General features: G+C 42.7%; 1 protein-coding gene across 10 annotated transcripts in view; it reads left to right on the top strand.

The window, feature by feature from the left end:
* The window catches only part of R3HDM2 (R3H domain containing 2), a 79977-nt gene extending 66770 nt beyond the window's left edge, over nt 1-13207 (top strand). For all 10 annotated transcript variants that reach the window (XM_078384699.1, XM_078384700.1, XM_078384702.1 and 7 more), the window contains 5 exons: nt 3233-3402; nt 3504-3651; nt 5568-5668; nt 7638-7722; nt 12384-13207. In XM_078384699.1, coding sequence (XP_078240825.1) covers nt 3233-3402; nt 3504-3651; nt 5568-5668; nt 7638-7722; nt 12384-12724 — 845 coding nt within the window. In that variant the 3' untranslated portion in view covers nt 12725-13207. The remainder of the gene's footprint in view (nt 1-3232; nt 3403-3503; nt 3652-5567; nt 5669-7637; nt 7723-12383) is intronic.
* The last annotated feature ends 977 nt before the right edge of the window (nt 13208-14184 follow it).

Below are 14184 nucleotides of genomic sequence, written 5' to 3' on the forward strand. Positions count from 1 at the left end.
CTCACTCCGTCGTGTGGATTCGATCTTACAACTGCTTGGTCTTCTGACCCTGCAGCACAGGCTTCTGCGGTTTAGCCCACAGCGCCACCACGTCCCAATAATGAATTACATGGTGACTCTAATGCAGTGCATTGCAAGTTTCCTCTCTTTGATAAATTCTTTTCACATCTTCTGAGAAGCATCTGCATGGTGGAACTCTTCATATTTGCAAAGAATTTGTGGACATGTTCTGGGACCTCTTGGGCCTCTGTAGTATGAACCAAGGCTGTCTGCTAGAACAGTAGTTCCCAGCCTTGGGTCCCCATGTGTTGCTAGACTCTAGATTTCCAAAGCCCCACTCAAGGTAGCCAGTGGTGAGAGACTCTTAAGAGTTGAAGCCCAACAAGATTTGGTGGAGCCACAGATCGTGGAAGGACCATTAGAGGATTTGTCCAAGGCATTGCTGTACCTGTATGTTGGGAGAAGGGAGCAGCAATTGTGCTGGATAAGATGTCTTTCAAGAAAGCTTCTTAGCTTTCACTTAGCTTCTTGATAAGGAAACCCACCTTCCAAAAAACAGAAGGGTACCCCAGGAGACAAAGCTGTTTATTTCAAATGGAGCGGTTAGTTATTCTAACCTTTTGGTGGAAATAGGAAATAAAATCTACTTATTGGCAATAAAAATTGCCAGTGAAAACAGTGCCTCAAAATCATTCTCTAAGGCAGTTGCCAAAATCCTGTTGTATAACTTTGCACCTGCATATACAGGATCAGGTGTTGAAAATATTTTGTTTACACTAATTCAAAGCTTCCTATCCCCACCCCCTGCTCCCCATTTGAGGATCCAAGGCTCCCTAGGGCTCCCTTTTGCCCCGGGGAAGCCTTTGGGAGCCTTGGATGGGGGATTGGGAGCCTTTAATAGTAAAAAAACCCCACTGCTGGTGGAATCAGTTACATTTTTTTGCTACAGGAAGCTTTTAATTAGTGTAAATTAAATCTTCCCGGGACCTGATCTGGGTTACACCAGTACAGGTTTATGCCAACATCATTGTGTCATATAGTCTGTCTTGTTCATTTTACCCATTTGATCTTTCTTGTTTTTAACATTAGGGCAAGTTTTAATCTAGCAGCCTGTGGTGTTGAGGAGGGTATGGTTTCAGCTGATAGTTGTTGCTGTGATCACTTTTATGCCAATAACAGTTTAGTTGCTAAATAGAACTTTTGGCTTTCTCTCAGTTGGTTTGTGTCTTCCTCCCTTCCTCCCTCTTGTGCATTATGGTTCTTAGTATTGCATTTGAAGAAGGAACAGCATGTTGTTCCCTCCATTGTTCCTAAGTGGAAAGGAAATGTGGAGCTCTTAGGCCTAAGATGGGAGCCAGTTTCTGACTCCAAAAACAGCAGACTTAATTGCTAGAGATATTTATTGCAGAAGGTCTGGCACTGTGGTCTTATTCTAAGTGAATAAGGGATAGACAAAGCTGGTAAGAGCTGGAAATTTCAGAAATTAGTGAAAAGCCTCAGAGCAGAAGTGGCGCAAGCTGTTTTTTAAGCAGGAAAGAGAAGGAGCTGTTGAATACAAAGTTCTGAAGAGGAGCTTGTAAGTGTATTTCGCTGAGTGCCCATAGCCGTGCTGTATGGAAGATTCATTGCAATCCCATACAGCAAGAGGTGTTGCTCCTGTGAGCTGGCTAGAGTGGAGTCACTCTCTTACGTGATTTTGTATTATCCATTCTGTGCAGACATCTGCAGGAAACATCTAGACCCGTTTTTGTTAAAGAAGAGGGGCTGTTTGGATTGTGACACAAGGAGCTACTGTACATTCTGTCAACAGGAGAGTCAGCTATAGTGACCCAGATAGTGAGGAGCTGTTGATTGAGACATAATGAATTTGTAGATTTAGTGAATTAATAGTTTTATCTGCATAGGTGACTGTTTTGCATATTCCACTAAAAGCTTTTGATTTTATTTGAGTGCCCATGGTGAACTCCCCTGAATGGGGATCTCAAGTCATGAGAGTCTGGTGAGCTTCCCAGTGGGATGGTGAGCTTACATAAGTGCATCCACCACATAATTATTTAGCTGTGCAGGTGAGCAGGTGGGCGCCTGTCTGAGGCATTGATGTCCTTTGATTTCTGCCTTGTGTTGGGCCAGTCTAAGTCTGCCTGGAAAGGAGCATGACTCTGAAATGTCACGAGCCTGTAGCTTTATTGCTGTTCTTCTCCCTTTTTCAGCATGAGATTGGCCGCTTGCTTTTTCTGCAAAGGGAGATAAGGCCTGATTTGAAGAATTGTGCTTAGTTTCTTCCAAACCCCAGCCTGTGACACCACTGGGGACAACCAACACACGTTTCAACAAGTAGACTGTGTTCTCTGTTTTCAGTACTTGAACCCAAATTTCTAGATGTCTGGGATATTTTCCCCTCAAAGGAAAAAAAAACAAGCTTTTCTTCACTCCCCACCTTCATCAAAGCAAGAGGAGAAATACACCTTATTTGTGATTTCTTCTTCTTCTTCTTCTTCTTCTTCTTCTTCTTCTTCTTCTTCTTCTTCTTCTTCTTCTTCTTCTTCTTCTTCTTCTTCTTCTTCTTCTTCTTCTTCTTCTTCTTCTTCTTCTTCTTCTTCTTCTTCTTCTTCTTCTTCTTCTTCTTCTTCCTCCTCCTCCTCCTCTTCCTCTTCTTCCTCTTCTTCTTCCTCTTCTTCCTCTTCCTCTTCTTCTTTTTGAGACATTAAAACTAAACAGTGCAGCCAATGTAAAGTGAAAAGTTGACACAGGAAAAGAAGGATTTCCTAAACCTTCTCCCTTTGCCGAGGTGTTCTGTTGAAAGTTGTGAGCCCTCCCACTTCACCCTGTCTGATTTTGCCTGTCTGTTGCAAGTCAGAATGTACTTGTTCGTCCTTGGGTTGTACATTGAAACATTATGCATCAAAGCCTGAGCACAGGCTGCTGCTCTTACTCCCTTTCAGCTGTCACTGCTCTAGTTTGATTTCCTTCTCTTTCCCTTTGTTCCCTCTTCCATTGTCAGTATTTAGATTATAGGTTCTTTATGGCAGCAGGTTGTATTTTTCACTTTTGTCATTTTGTAGAAACAGCACACTAATCACACTGCATATAAATTACAATGATGATAGCTGGAATCCTCATGAAGTATGGGCATCTTTTTTTAGCAAGGGGTGGGGACACAAGAGAAGCAGGTCTAATGCTTTGCATGGAATCTGCAGCTACATGATGCCGTTCTGCTTGGCTTCTTTTGTAGGGGTATCTCCGACTGGGCCTGGTGTTGTAGTAATGCAACTCAATGTACCCAATGGCCCCCAACCACCCCAGAATCCTACAATGGTGCAATGGAACCACTGCAAGTACTATAGTTTGGACCAGCGAGGTCAGAAGCCTGGAGACATCTATAGCCCAGACGCCAGCGCTCAGGTAGAGAAAGTGTGGAGGAGGGGTCTGATGGGAAAGGTCTGCTCTGGATGCAGTTGGTTGCACTCACCCCAGCCTATAACCCATTTTTTCCCTGTTTCCAGGCCAGCAGCACCCAGTTGAACAGCCCCATCACATCCCCTACCCAGTCCCCAACACCATCACCTGTCACGAGTCTCAACAGCGTCTGCACAGGTCTCAGCCCCCTCCCGGTGCTCACGCAGTTCCCCCGGCCGGTGGGCCCAGCACAAGGTAAGGAGGAAGCTGTGGAAGTTTCTTCATGGGCTATAAGGAGATTAAGGCATCAGTGCTACAATGGGGAGAGAAAAAAATCTTATGGTTAGTTGGTTGTTTTATTTCATGTCGTTTATATCCTGTCCTCTCAGTTCAGAGACCCAAGGCAGTTTACAAAATGGAAAGGGAAGGAAAGACTGTCCCCCCCCACCAAGCACACAAATTGTAATACTAAACATGCAAAGGCATATTAACTGAAAACAATTTAAACATGAGTGCAAGTGCACGTACATGGGTTTTTAAACAAATAAAACACAGCCACCGATGTATAAAACTTATATCTCTGCTGTCCATTTAGTTAACAAAAGCTTGCCTGAAAAAAAAGATCTTTGCTTGCTGAGAGGAGGAGAGCAGAGAGGGAGCCAACCTAGCCTCTCATGGAAGAAACTTCCACAACCTCAGAGCAGCCACTGGAAAGGGCCTTTTGAGTCTTCCCTGGACATGCCCATGAAAGCATGTGAGGAGGGGAGCGAAGAGTCTCCCTTAAAGATCTTAAAAACTATGCAGGTTCATATGGGCAACTCTTATCTTTCAGGTAACCCTGCTACAAGCCTTGTGTAGATCTTTATAGGTTATAGCCATCCTTTTGATTGAGTCTGGAAATGAAGTGAGTTGCCACTAGGGGGTTTACAGCATGGGAGTTATATGCTTCTTGTAGCTGGCCACTGTCAGCGGTCTGGCTGTGGCAGTTTGGACTAGCTGAAATTTCCCAGCACTCTTCATGTAGACCATATTACAGGAATCCAGGTAGGGTGTAGCTAAAGCATGTGTCCTTATAGTCAGAGCAGATATCTCAAAGAATAGTTACAATAGTTACACTGAAGTCTGAGTGTCCAGGCCCAGAACTGAATTCAGGGGTATGCCGAGTGTATGAATTTTCAGGGAAAGTGTCACATCATCCCCTACTGAATCCCTATTTTCTATCTGCTTTTTAACTGATTGGAAGCACCTCTGTCTTATCTTAATTAAGCTTAAGTTCATTTGTCTTCATCAATTCCATCAGTAACATCAGACACTGATTAAGAACTGAAGCATCTTCCTTGGAGCTAAATGGAAAGGAGACATAGAATTGGGTGTCATTAGCATATTGGTGGAACTGAATCTCAAACTTACAGGCAACCTAGCAGTTTTATGTGTATGTTATATAGTGTAGGAGATAAGATAGAGTTCCCTGAGGGTACCCACGAACTCAGGGCCAGGACCTTGAGTAGTCCAGAGACTTCCCTCTAGGAAGAACTTGAAGACACTGTAAAACAGTCTCTGAGTCCTATTATGGAGAGATGACCCAAAATAATATGCTGGTTAAAAGCCATTCAGAGATCCAGCAGCCTCTGACACAAGGAATAAGAGCAGCATGGGCTCCAAGCCTATCCTTTAAGTCAGTGTTTCCCAACCTTGGGTCCCCTGATGGGCTTGGACTGCAACTCCCAGAAAGTCTGGGCAGCACAGCTGTGGGAGTTTTAATTCAAGAACATCTGGAAACCCAAGGTAGGGAACCACTGTGTTAAGCTTTTACAGATTTGGTGTTGTAATAGCCAGCAAATTGCACTGTTGAGTTGTGGCATTTCCTTTGAAAGTCCAATGTCTTGTACACTCTGAGACATAAACACCAACTTCTGAAAAATTTATCTAGACAGGTGTAAAATTAGTTCTCTATTGTTAAAGAACATGCCTCAGAATACTATTGCACCAGTAGCAGTGCAACCCTTTGTCCATGTGCTTATGCAGGAGAATGAAGATCTCTCTGATGTAAAAAACAATGAAAATGTTTCAGGTTCTGTCCCCTTTTGTGAATTCCAGCTTAACAAGATAGAAATGATAGTCAAGGACCACTGTGATTTTTGATACCTCTTTTGTTCTGTTTTTTTCTGTAGGTGATGGGCGCTATTCCTTGTTGGGCCAGCCACTGCAGTACAATCTCTCTATTTGCCCCCCACCTATGTTGCACAACCAGTCCAGCTATACAGCACACCAGGTTAGTCTGATCAAGCCCTTGATGAAGGGAAACTTTGCCCTATTTAAAACTGTGGTTGAGGCTGCAAAGGGCTTGGCAATTGCAAAAACGTGAAATGAAATGAGAATGGAGATGACATCCAGTTTTAATGTTTAAGTTTTGGAAGTTGGGCTTTACAGGGCTGATATTTTCCTAATGCAAGAATTGTCGCTCCTAGTGGCTCCCAGGAGTGGAAAAGCAACTTTTAAAGACAAAACATTTTTTGTTGCACAAAGGGCAAATGGATCCAGAGGATGCAATAATTGCCTTTTCGTGGGCCAGCCAACTACATGTTGCCCAGCCCAACTTTATAGGTAGGGTAAGTAGTTCGATCTTTGCTGCTGCTTCAGAATGCTGACTTTCAAAGCCCTAGCAGCTATGCTCACAGCCCCTGTCCCAGAACTCTCCACCTTCACCATCTTCATCCAGGAGTGCAGATGCAATAGTCAGCCAAAAACTTCTCTTGAGAATTCGACTTCATGCTGCTTCCTAGAAAGGCACCTGTAGGATCAGAAGGTTTTGAACATGGTTCTGATCTTGATCAGTCAGCCTAATATATGCAATAAGAAAAGATGCTGATGTGGTGGAGTGGACTGAGATCCAGAAATCTTACTACATAATCTTTTTAATTATAATAATAATGATGATGGTGGCAGAATGCCATCAAGTAAATTCTTATGGTGATCCTTTTCAGGGTTCTCCAGGTAGAGAATACTCAGAAGTGGTTAACCATCCCTTGGGACTGTGCAGCTTGCCCAAGGCCACACAGGCTGTCTCTTCTAGGTTACACAATGGGGACCTGAACGCCCAACCTCTGGATCCACAACCAGATATCTAACTCACTGAGCTATCCATCCAGCCATCCTTTTACTCTCATTTTGTTTATGTATTTCTGTGTGTATTTAAAGTTGTTTTAGGCTGTTTTTAAGGATAGAATTTTCAAGGATGGACTTGCCGCTTCATCTTTCAATATCAAGTGATCATACTAACCTGTGCGGTAGAGACTTAGGGACTGCAAAGCTGATCCATGTGAACTGCTTCCCACTTTGAAGTGCACTGTCTTACTTAATTCTCCAGATGAGCTGAAACCGGTTCCCTAAAACTCGAACACTGAGTTGTTGAGAATCTTGTGGTTGCCACTTTCTTGCCCAATTCACAATTATGTGCCATTTTTCACCTCTTAGCCAACTGAATAGTCTCTCTATTCCCCACTTCTCTCTAGGATTTTGTGCTGCTCTGGATTCTCCAGTAACACCTTAGCAGTCTACTTACTTTCTCTGTCTCTGATGGGCATGTGCTCACAGGCAGCCTGTAGAAATATAGGCATAGAGTTTTCGAATTCTGATCAAATGCCCAGAAGCTCCTTTCCGTTTGGACTATGTACAGGGATGCATATGCAACATTTGCTGCTAATGTATTATTTAGTTCCAGAATGATAGCAGTCTTTCCCAAGTGTGAACACCTTCCACATATTCTGAACTAGGACTCCCATCATTCTTGATTATTATGCCTTTGGTTTGGTTACAACAGATATCACTGAGGGAAGTTGAGAAGACCAACCCAGGTGAAATCACAGGACTGTCGTGAACAACAAAGAAGGATTAAAACAGAACATTGATGTTTAATGTGAAAGATCTCCATATCCTTCTAATTTGCTGTATTTTAATTTTTTCCATTGATTATCCTTTATATCTCACCTTTATTCTGTGGTAAAACTTAGAGAAGTGTATTTCAGGCTTCTGGTCATAATCTAATATTTAAGCAGGGTTTCTGTTTCAGAGCTGTATTGCCTTCTTTATCAGAATATGAGTGATTGGTCTTTCCAAAGCCATGCCTTCATTCCCAAAATGGGTTCCAAACATCAAAATTGAACAGATTAAAACCCCACAAATGCCCCGCAGGCAAACATGGAAGTGCCCTGTGCTGTCATTCTGTTGCTCTTCCATTACAGGGACAGGCAGGAATGAAGCATGGCAATCGAAACAAGAAGCAGGCTCTCAAGTCAGCATCTACGGACCTTGGGACAAGTGACGTAGGCAAGTAACAAACACTTACGTACCTTGGCACCTAACAAGTTCATTCATGTCAAATTCTTACATAGCATCCACTGTATTTGTCATGTCTTTTTTTGTGTTCAGTGTAAGTGAAATAAATTCTAAGTTTGGGGAAGGATACTTGCAAATGGGGAGCTGCTGCTTCCCTCCTGATTTTTTCCTTGGGATTCCTTATGTAGATGGTATGATGGGACTGCCCTAAATCCAGTTGAAGAAGACAGAGAGCCCACGTATAATTCCCATAGGAGAGGGTCACTAAAATTGAGGGCCTCTAAATAAAAAAGAATAGGTATAAGCAGAGGATAACAACTAGGGCTATACCAGAATCTTCACTTGGGCCTAATAAATCCTTGGTCAAGGAGCCCTCTGAGTCCAAGCTCAAATGATTTTATTTATTTTATTTTATTAGATTTATATACCGCCCATTCTAGAACATGTCTACTCTGGACAGTTTACATATAATATAAAAAATAAACTAAAATCCAGATTAATCCAAAATGGGAAAAGAAAAAAGAAAAAGGGGAAAAAAGGAGAGGAAAAAGTTTTAATTCTGCCCTCTGAGACTTAGATCAGAATGGTACCTAAATTTAGGTCCTCAGATAATCTTGGACTACAACTCTCATAATCCTTAGTGAGCATGAGAGTGATGTCAGCATGGTCCAGCATGGTGATGGGAGTTGTAGACAAAAAACATGTGGGTACCCAGATTTGGGAACCACTGGATCAGGTGACCTACCTAGCTGTTTTTTTAATTGTGTCAAGGCGAAGTCCAGTAGACTTTGGCTACAAAGAATAATTGTTATCCTGTGGGTAGCTACTTCTCCTAAAGAAGCAAGAGCCAAGGCCATCAGAAATTATGGCATTAGAATTAGACTCAATAGAGTGAACTCCTTCTACTTTCTCATATTCCGCTTACAGACATTAAGGTGCCATTTAATAAGCTTTAAAATGTAGAACTCCAAGGCTCTAATCTGTTTCCTTCATGTGACTAACTCTTGGTGGGCTTTTCCGTGGCCAAATGCCTTGGATGGAATCCCAAGTTGTTGGTAGGCTTGTCTGGTGGGTACAGTGTGCAGCAGCAAACAGCAAAACTCCAGAGAGTTTCCATTTTTATATCCCACCTGGCCTTGGCAGAGTGTTGCTACTCTTTCTTTAAATTTTCTCTTAACCTCCCTGGAATACTGTAAATGTTTGTAATCAATTAGAGCAAAGAGCTGCTGTTTTTCATAGCTCATATTCCCTAGTATTTGTCAGTATGCCAGCAAAGTCTTCCATGATAGAGGTGGGGAACTTTTGACCTTCCAGGTGTTTCAGCAAACACCTTTCATCAGCCCGACCCAGGATGGCAGTCGGCTCTCGTTGCCTAATCAGATAGTGCACACTAGCCCTTCTTGCATCACTTCCTCTGTGATTGTTCATCTCATCTATGGATTGCTCTGTTTTCTATCTAAAGTTGAGGATTTATAGAACTATAAAGCAATCTTTCTCAGCCAGGGGAACTCAAGGAATTTTGGACTTGCAGTGGATCTTTATGCATTCTGAAGAAAGTGTTTGCCGCGGCTACCTTTTCCTGTGGAAGTTGGTTTGCAAAACAGTTGTGACAAAGAAACGAACCTACACACACCATTCCACAATTTCTCCATACAGACAGAAGACACTACAGAACTGAACTAGCCTGCCCCCCACCTTTCTTCTTCTTCTTCTTTTTGCTGTGGTTAGTGATAGGAGTTGCTAATTCGATTTGGACAGGGCAAGCTAAACTGGTAAGGAAGTTCCCCTCACCAGCAGATGTGGAGTGTTGAAAATGCTCTTGTAAACAAACTGCACAGCAATATTCTGCTGTTTCTTTAAGACTCACTTTAAAGCATGAAACCTCTGTACCCCCACCCTCCAATGGAAAATAGCTTGGGGCGGGCCTGCTATATTTGTTACGTGCCTGTTTAATATTAGCAAAGAATCCTGCCTGCCAGGACCCAGCACTGCTGCTAACTGGAAACTAGAACTGCCACGCAGCTCTTTACTTGACGAATGGTTTCAGAGCTATTGCTAAGATGCAGCCCTGGCTGCGGTGCACCGTTCCCTGAGCACAGGAACTTGTGGAAAATGACTGGCAGCGTGCTTAGAGCTGACTGGAGGCAAACATTCTTTTCTGCTTAGAGCAATGTTTCCCAACTGGGGTGGGGCCACAGGGGAAAGAGGGAAATGTTCTGCTCATCTGATAGGTAATAGGTCTATAACAGTTAAGTCCCAGGGGTGTCTTTGGGTCACGAACCCACTGGGACAGTTGAAAGTTGATTGATTGTTTGGTTGGTTTCTTGATTTCCCTTAATATATTGTTTTCTATTTATTTATATATTTATTTATTTGTTGTATGAAAATTAACAAAAGTTTATAATGTAGCTAGGATATTGGTAAATTTCCGAAACTTACTTAGATGGTGCTTTCTAAGTACAGTGGTGCCTCGCTTAGTGATGTTAATCGGTGCAGCAAAAATCGCTGCTCACCGAAAACATCGCTAAACGATTTTTAAAAGCCCATAGGAATGCATTGAAACCCCTTCAATGCATTCCTATGGGCAAAAAACTTACCTTTAAGCGAAAATCCTCCATACGGCGGCCATTTTCGCTGCCCGGTATGCGAGGAATCCATCCCTAAACACAGCGGGCGGCCATGTTTTTTCCCCGGCGGCCATTTTGGAACCGCTGATCAGCTGTAGGAAAAAGATTGCAATGCTATAATCAGTAAGCGAAACAGCTTACCGATCATCGCAAAGCGATTTTTCCTATTTAAAACATTGCAATGTGATCTCTTTTTCGATCGCAAATTCTTCGTCGCTAAGTGGTTTCGTCATTAAACGGAGCGCTTGTTAAGCAAGACATCACTGTATATTATTAATTTACTAAGAGGGAGATGGAATGGTAATGACTTTCCTGAAGCCAGCCACTCCCCTTCATGACTGTGTCTACGCCAAAGTTACCTCTGTAAAAACTCAACACATACTGTACTCGCTGCATCCCCTAATCCTACTCTCTAAGAGCCTGTTGTGTGCTGAGTTCAACACAGTAAATCACTGTGGTGCTTATTGTTACCTGTTCATCAAGTGGACAGAGGCTGGACTGAAACTTTGAACAGGAAGTGGTGATGGGTATGGACACATGAGAAGAGACCACAGTAATGCATTAAAGGTGATCTGTTTTGCTGCATGCAAAAGGTCTCTAACATTAGCTGACGTTATTGTCATCTGTGGAAACAATTGGTCAGTTGTGTTTGATCTAAACTATGATTGTAATGGGACTAGTAAGCCAGGAAGCTCATTTCAAAATATCTCAGTCCTCTTGAGGAATATGTTAATTAAATTAAAGTCAGCAGCAGGCAATGATTGGTCCAAAGGGAACATGTTGTACTAAATGGTTTCAATTAGAATTAGCATGGCTTATTTATTCATTTTTTGAGAAAATTCCAAAGGGCTAAAATGATGAAGAGCTCTGTGGCACCTTGAAGACCAACGTACGTATTAACTTATAAATCTTTATGGTCCGTAGCCCTCTACACAAGATAGATGAAGGATTATCCATAATTTCAGGTTTGGGATGTGAGCAGGTGGTGAGATTCAAAGGAAATTAAGTGCAGGAAGTATGAGTAGTGACTCTTTTCCTGCATAGTTTTTGTTATGTGCCATCAAGCCATTTCTGATTTATAGCAACCCTGTGAATTAATGACATCCCAAAGGTCCTATCATTAACAGTCTTTCTCACATTGTGAAAACTGAAGGCCTTGATTTCCATGAGTCAGTCTATCTCATGTTAGATTTCCCTCCTTTCTCTGTTCATTGTGCTGTTTTTTTACAATGCAATGCAAAATTTGCATTGCAGATTTGTATGTCATTCTTAGGTGGTTGTTTTTTACGGGATTTTTTTCCATAGTTGTGGTTGTTTCTGTCACCATCTCAAGTAGTGAAACAATATTCAGGGGTTGAAGATGGGGGAAAGGTTAAATTCCAGTAGAAATTGTTAGGAAGAGCGATGCAAACTGTTAAACAGTTTGGTGGTGTTTGTACTTGGCCAAAGCCGCCTAATGCCTGAAGCCCTGAGAAATGAGGAAGAATGACTAAAGGAATCTGATATATCTGGGAATGTGCTTCTTGCTGGGGGGAAGACTTTGAAAGGAGTAAAGGGACAGTCTGTACATCAGCAAAGTGGCAGAAGACACACACTATGCCTCGGTTGACCCAGATGGGAGCAAGTCACTCATTGCTTCATGATGCTTTGTCTCGGAAACAGCAACAACAGCTTATGTTATTTCTGTGATCAGCAGACTGTGATATCTGAAACAAATATTCTCCTCCCACTCGTCCATCCAGCCCTGGATTTAATCCAAAGTGGGGCTACAAATCCCAGAATCCCCCTGCATTGCCACTAGGGGTCCTGGCAGTTTTGTAGTCTAAAACCATAATTTTCCCAAACTCTAAGCTAGCCAGCAGCGCTGACCCAGACATCTTGGGACCGGGTCAAAGCTTCTGGGTCGTGACTGCAAGGTGTTGTCAGTCAACTCTTTAGCTGGTTGTCTTTGTTACAGTTGGGGGATCACTGACCGTGTTTCTCGTGTCTCTTCTCATTCCTTCCTCCCTGTGCCTCCTCCTTTAGTGCTGGGCCGCGTCCTGGAGGTAACCGACCTACCCGAGGGCATCACGCGTACCGAGGCCGACAAGCTCTTCACTCAACTTGCCATGTCTGGTGCCAAAATCCAGTGGCTCAAAGAGACTCACGGGCGCCCTGGGGGCGGCGGCGACAACAACCACGGAACTGCAGAGAACGGCAGGCATACTGACCTTGCTGCCTTATACACCATTGTGGCCGTCTTCCCCAGCCCTTTGGCAGCCCAGAATGCCTCCCTGCGTCTCAACAACTCCCTTAGCTGCTTCAAGTTGCGAATGGCCAAAAAGAACTACGACCTGCGTGTACTGGAGCGTGCCAGCTCCCAATAGGGGCAGGTGGAGGGGCAGGGCGTGGGGTCCACAAGCACACTGGACTGGCCTTTCCGGTCCCCACTCTGTCCCTTGACTCCTCTTCTGCCTCCCACCCTACTTTATTTCCACATGCACCTCCTCCTTTCTTTCTTTCTTTTTTTTAAATGGTGGGAAACTGGGGGGCGGAATCTTTCTGGAGATATTTATACGGACAGAATGAAGAGAAGAGACATTGATTTTTGTTTTTGTTTGGGGGTTTCTGTTTTTATTTTTATTTTTATTTTTTTTGCGTGGAAGAACATGTCCCACCCCTTGCCCCCTTTCCAGAACATGTGTATATTGTTTTTGTTCAGCGTTGTGCCGCGGTACGCAGCCGTATTTAATTGCACATACAGATGTTGGCTGGGTATGTTCACTGTACATTTTATTTAATCTGGGTTTATTATTATTAATATTATTATTTGGTTTTTAAATATAAAAAAAATTGTCTGTCACTTTAAAGCTGCTTCTTCCCTGTCTCTCTTTTTCTGGATGTCGTAAGAGTGGAGCATGTCTGCAAGCAAGGAACACTATACCATTATGAATCTAAGAATTGTCCATGGCCAATGTCTTGCTAGAGGTTTTAGCTAGTAGAGAGTATTTAGTTGCCATATAGAATATCTCACACTTGGACTCAAGCAGCACAATAGTAGTTATATTATCTCTGATTATTATCCAGGGATGAGGGCTTGCGTTGTGGGACTTACTGTCAGGTTGGACTTAAGTCGCACAATTGACTTGACTCAGGTTCTTTTTTTCAATTTTTCTGTGGGGGAAAATCTTCTTTTTAATAGGGACTCCAACTTGGGGGTCGGGACTTGGTACCAAAGACTCAGACCCAGAACTCTGATCCAGAGACTTGCCAACATCTTTCTCTATCTTCAGTGATCTTAACTCTATCATCAGTCAGGCAGCAGTGGCATATTTGAATTGCATGACTTTTTTAAAAGGTAGGTGTGCTTTTGATTGTGTGTGCTTAAGATTGTGTGTCTTCAATCTTAAGACACACATTTGCCATTTTGCAAACTTAGGGGACAGAAAGGGTTTGTGCAATGTCTCTTTATACCTTGTAAAAAAACCCAGAGGCATAGCAGTTTGCTAGCCACTTTATATTTGGTATGAAGGTAATCTGGCCATTGGGCAGATAGAAACCTGCTATGAATCTGAAGCTTTAGTGACATAGGGTAAGAGGAAAAAGAGACAGATTATCGCCGTGTCAGGGATCAGGTCTGAAACAAGAGATGGATGTGCTAAATAAAAATATATTTCTGAAAGTATGCAGCTCATCACAACACTCACCGCATACCTAGGATTTAAAGGTAAGAACAATGAAGTTGGAACACCTACATCTAGCCAAACATTAGCTATAGAACCTCTTGATTTCAGTTATGTACTGTGGATAAAATGCATAAATGAGATAAATTTGAAATGTGGAATTT

The sequence above is a fragment of the Pogona vitticeps genome, chromosome 2 (genome assembly GCF_051106095.1).
Source record: "Pogona vitticeps strain Pit_001003342236 chromosome 2, PviZW2.1, whole genome shotgun sequence".
Lineage (NCBI taxonomy): Eukaryota > Metazoa > Chordata > Lepidosauria > Squamata > Agamidae > Pogona > Pogona vitticeps.